Source organism: Coffea eugenioides, chromosome 2 (genome assembly GCF_003713205.1).
Source record: "Coffea eugenioides isolate CCC68of chromosome 2, Ceug_1.0, whole genome shotgun sequence".
NCBI lineage: Eukaryota > Viridiplantae > Streptophyta > Magnoliopsida > Gentianales > Rubiaceae > Coffea > Coffea eugenioides.
In genome coordinates, this window is record NC_040036.1 from 55,126,069 (window position 1) to 55,131,380 (window position 5,312).

A 5,312-nucleotide genomic window follows, 5' to 3' on the forward strand; every position below is an offset into this window, starting at 1 on the left:
TACCTTCGCGGGATTTATGGTGATACCATCTTTTGAAATCACATGCCCTAAGAAAGAGATTTTCTCCAACCAAAACTCACATTTGCTAAATTTAGCATATAACTGATGTTCTCTTAAAGTCTGCAATACAATTCTCAAATGCTGCTCATTCTCCTCTTGAGTTTTCGAATAAACAAGGATATCATCGATAAACACGACTACAAATTGATCCAAGTAGGGTTTGAAAACCCGATGCATCAAATTCATAAATGCGGCAGAGACATTGATTAATCCAAAGGGTATGACTACAAAGTCAAAATGTCCATATCTAGAATTAAATACAGTCTTTGGTACATCCTCTCTCCTAATTCGCAGTTGATAGTACCTCTGTCGGAGATCTAATTTCGAAAATACCACTGCTCCTTGCAGTTGGTCAAACAATTCATCAATATGTGACAGAGGGTATTTATTCTTAATTGTTACATCATTCAACCCCCAGTAGTCTATACACAACCTTAAACTTCATCTTTTTTCTTAACAAAGAGTACCGAAACTCCCCATGCAGATCCGCTCTCTCGTATAAACCCTCGTTCCAATATGTCTTGCAACTACAACTTCAATTCATTAAATTCGACAGGTGCCATCCGATATGGAGTTTTAGAGATAGGTGATGTCCCCGATAACAAGTCAATCTTAAATTTTATCTCTCTTTCCGGAGGTAAAATCACTAACTCGTCAGGGAATACACCCGGATATTCCTTTACCACCGGTATATCTTCCACCTTCAACTTATCAGTTGGAATATTTATTAGAAAAGTTAGAAAAATCTGCACTCCTTTACTCAACAATTTTCTAATTCGAATCCCCGAAATTAGTGCAGATGAACCTAATCTACTCCTTACATCTAGCCTTAAAGTCACCTCTCCAGATATACGAAATTCTATCACTTTTCTCTTACAATCTAATTGAGTATCATATAGAGCTAACCAATCCATACCCAAAATTACATCGTACCCCTTAATTGCTAAGTTTATTAGATCGCCCAATAGTTTTCTCTCTCCAATCCAAATTTCTCAATTCTTATAAACCATACTGGTGATTAAACGTTAGTCACCCGTAGGAGTACTAACTTCCAAGTCATATAGCAATCTAGGAGGCTTCACATCAATTCCACACATCAAATTAGGGTTGACAAAGGAATGGGTAGCATTAGGATCTATTAAAATCTTAGCTAAATGGTGGAATACAGGGATCGTACCTTCTACGACCTCAGATGAATCGAGGACCTGATGTTGCTCTAGCGCGTACACCCGAGCTGGCACCTTTGGTCTATTCCCTTCCACTTTTGACTATCCAGGGTTTGACTGCTAGGTCCTACTCTCTTCTCGAGGTGGAACTAGATAATTAGCAATCTGATGATCGGCACTTCCATAGCGTAAGCATTTTCTTTCTTTCCTCCAACAATTTTCCTCTGTGTGATTCGGCTTCCCACAATAACCACAAGAAACACGGGAAGCTAATGTCGAGCCTTCTTGTGATGCACCTCTCTGTTGTTCTCTCCCACCTAGACTTCCTCTTGACGGGGCTCCTCTTGGCATCTCCGGAAGTTTTATTCTGTCAGTCCCTCTTCCAAACTTAGGAGGTGCATTCTTGTTCCCTTGTCCCGAGCTACTACCAGGCAAACCCCGTTTCTTCACTTGAAAGGTTCTAACTTGTAGCCTCGTACTCTCGACCTGTTGGACTTTCTCTACCACATCACTAAATGTATTGATTTGGGCTACCGCTAAATCCTTTTGAATCTCAACATTCATCTCTTCAACAAATCGCCTTATTCGCCTTTGCTCGGTCACGATTAGTTCGGGAGCAAACTTAGATAATCTAGTAAATTGACTTTCATACTCAGCTACAGTTTGAGCTCCCTGGCGAACCCTAATAAACTCATCCTTCTTTTTCTTCTGAATCAGAGGCGGAAAATATTTTGCATTAAACTCCTTCATGAAGTTTACGCAAGTTCTTAGGGTTTGCTCTCTTTCCCACTTCATTCTTATCACATTCCACCAAGAACAGGTTGCTCTCTCCAACTGGAAGACAGCAAAAGTCAGCTGTCTATCCTCAGTATAATGCAAAGCGGCGAAAATATCAATCATTTTCTCTAGCCACCTCTCGGCCACATCAGGGTCTGGTCCTCCAAAAAATTTTGGTAAGGAGAACTTTTGAAATCGTTCGAAAACTCTGTCCTCACCTTCCACATGATTACCAGGGTTTCCAGGTTTATTAACATTAAACATAGTTTTGGCCCTAACAATCCACTATATGGGCTAAAAGATCGATCATGCGCTGAATAGCTGTGACTACTTGGGTATTAGGATTGACCCCTGGTTCCCAATTCTGTTTAGGTACTGGTTCGCGATTACCGTCTTCATTCAAAGATTGCCTAGGTCTGCGCCCTCGGCCTAGTCCACTACGTCTACCCTCCATTTGTTTTTAACCAATGTAAGGTTGAAGTGTGAATATAATATTAAAGATATCTAGATGCATAGACAAGTCACAAGAAATATAAACAAGTCAAAATTCAAATATATTTAACTCAACTTTATCATATATGTCACACAGTAGCAGTCAGATATAAGCAAAAGCAATCCCATTAAAAGTAGTGAGGCTATAACAAAAGCACAATGTACAAAAATTATGTCAAAAGTACAAAAATATCCAGTTAGGAGTTTTCCTAACTACTCCACACATGGTATCAAAACATAGCTCATACGAGCTCTAACCTAATTCCCAACCGAGCTAACAGACTCTCTCTCATGGGTAGAACTAGGTGTGTCTCCGTCTCTAAGGGCTCCGTTGCCCTGAACCTCCACAGGTGCGTTAGCGCCAATCACACCCTGGATTAGCGCTTCACACTCGTCAATAATACCTCTAGACCGATCCCTAATCTCTCTGACCACCCTAATGAGGCGGTCATTAACTACCTGTAACTGCTCTCTAAGAGCATTTGTCCTCTCCTACTCCATCATTATGTCCTCCTGGAGCTCCCGAATCTTGTCCGCTTGCATCCTCATGATGCCTCTTATCCTTACCATCTCAGTTTGGTCCCTAGTATTGGCACGCCTAAGCCTCCTCCTCTGGTCTAGTACTGCCAAGACCACATGATCAATATAGAAGCAGTTCTGGCAACGACTACATCGCCTAGTCCGACTAGCAGTGCTCCAACGCCGGATCGGTCCTCCTGGCCTCTCCTTGTAACCGATAACTCGAAAACGCCTCTGAGACGGCTCACCTCCATTCTCTCCATTGGCTCTATCCATAACCTACAATAATAAACACAGTTTACAACTTAGGTAAGTTTAATCTTACTCAATGACACCCTAACAAGCCATCCTAACTTCCTTAGAATCAAATTTCTATTTCGTCCATGCCATTTCTAACCTAGACTCTGATACCAACTATGACAGCCCTACCTTCCCTTAGGGCATACCGCAAGGGTTAGCGAACTGCTTGCCCAACTCTCGTCAGGACTACTAAGCCAAAATTCACATTTACCAAACTAAAACGTGCAATTTAACTTCGATTAATCAATCCATACTATGTACAATGGAATCTCTAAAGATTCAACTTAAATTACAAGTCAGAGCATCCAAACTAATACAAATACATGTAAAGTTTACTAATACAGAGGAGCTCAAACCAAAAACAAACTATAACTAGCTCAACTCTTTTTCCAAAATTCACGCTCCTAAAATTTCACCCCCTGTAAAAAAAACAAAGGTAACAGGGCGAGCTTTCATCCAATGAGGTACCAAAAAGTTCACGCAATCAAGAATCACACAATTGTAATTTTAATCGATCAAATATACGCATCAAATATATATATAAATAAACACCACAGTTTAAACAGAGTAGTTCAGGTAAAAGGATATAGATGGCTCTCCAAAGCCAAATTCCCCATTGCATTACTTGATCCAAACCCATTGACACTCCGTCAACGATTAAAGAAACAAAACCATGACCGTAGATCCCCACTTTACACCAATTTCCGTCCACCAAACATATCCCTTACCGGACCCGAACACCAAACAGGAACAGTGATGTTAATACTCGAGCATGCCAGATATCAGAAGTATTCAGTGAATCAGTAACAGTTTCCTCATGGTTCGTCATTCTACCTCGACCAAGCCCTTGCTGGCTCAATTCGATTGACTACTAATGAGGTTTGAACTGAAATCTCACAATAAGGTCATTGGATACTAGCTTCCAAATGACATCAACTCATGCACATGTAACGAATCCAAATTTGTACAGTAAACCAGTCAAATAGTCAAGAGAAACGAGTGTGATAAAGTACACTCTCGTCTTATCTAGAGTAAATGAAAGTCACAGTCATTCAAGTCATAAATTTCAAGCACAAGAAAATCAATTAAGCAACAAGTCATGTGAGTGGTACACTCACCAGTTCAAGCAAAAACAACGTCAAAAGTTTCCTCCCGAATTGTGCCCTTGATCACCGACAAGTCCTATGAGCAACCAAGATAAAATTATTATGGTCCCCACATCCAAAGTCAAGTGAACGGAATTCACAATTTATCCTCGACTATAAGTCGTTTGCCTATCGAAGTTAGCTACTAGTGCAAAGATGCAAAATGTGATTTTGAAATGAAAAGAAAACATTTGGACCTAAAAACATGAATAACCAAAATGTCCTTCATTTCAATTCATAGTTGGAATTGCCAGCATCAAAATAGCTAAGAAGACAACCAACCTCGAGGTTAAAGTGAAACAAATGCAACTAGAAAGCATATTAGAAGGAACCATAACTTTTCCTCTTACTTTTCACTTGATTTCATCAAAATTTCAGCTTATACGCTATCAACAAAGTGCACGCAATAAATCACATGTAACCTAAGTCCAAATCATCCCTTTATCTCACTTATTTCACAAGAAAGGAAGTAGTAAAAATTTCAGCAGCACTTCCCCTTGTTTTCTTTAGTTTTCCATCCAAAATCAACACCAAATTTCATTTCAATTCCACCTCAATCGCAACCACAAGTCATAAGCTATAAAATACACTTGATTAAGGCCACAAACCATCCCCAAATAGCCAATTCATAGCTCAAATATCAACCACGTCAAAGCTGAATTTTTTGAAACCCTAACCTGAAAATTTCAAATACAAGCTGGAATTTTCCTCAAGCAAAGCCAAACTAACATATAAAAAGCTAGATAATCCACATGGCAAAACTACCAAATCATGGCCAAGCTCAAGCATCATATAAAGGCTGAAATTTCACCATAAAAGCTGAAAATTTCAAATCACCTCTTTAAACCATGAA

At 39.6% G+C, this 5,312-nt stretch overlaps 1 protein-coding gene across 1 annotated transcript; it reads right to left on the bottom strand.

The window, feature by feature from the left end:
* Positions 1 to 1,346: 1,346 nt before the first annotated feature.
* On the bottom strand, positions 1,347 to 2,457 carry LOC113759906. The gene is made up of 2 exons (XM_027302484.1): positions 2,283 to 2,457; positions 1,347 to 2,158 (listed from the first exon to the last, which is right to left on the bottom strand). The coding sequence occupies exons 1-2, from the start codon at positions 2,455 to 2,457 to the stop codon at positions 1,347 to 1,349; spliced, it is 987 nt and encodes a 328-aa protein (XP_027158285.1).
* Positions 2,458 to 5,312: the final 2,855 nt, after the last annotated feature.

What these genes read in the sequence shown, in the direction of transcription:
- LOC113759906 (XM_027302484.1), bottom strand. Translation starts at nt 2,457, where the DNA reads ATGGAGGGTAGACGTAGTGGACTAGGCCGAGGGCGCAGACCTAGGCAA. An exon ending in TTTAGCCCATATAGTGGATT is followed by an intron (nt 2,159 to 2,282) that starts GTTAGGGCCAAA and finishes TTGGAGGACCAG; the next exon opens with ACCCTGATGTGGCCGAGAGG.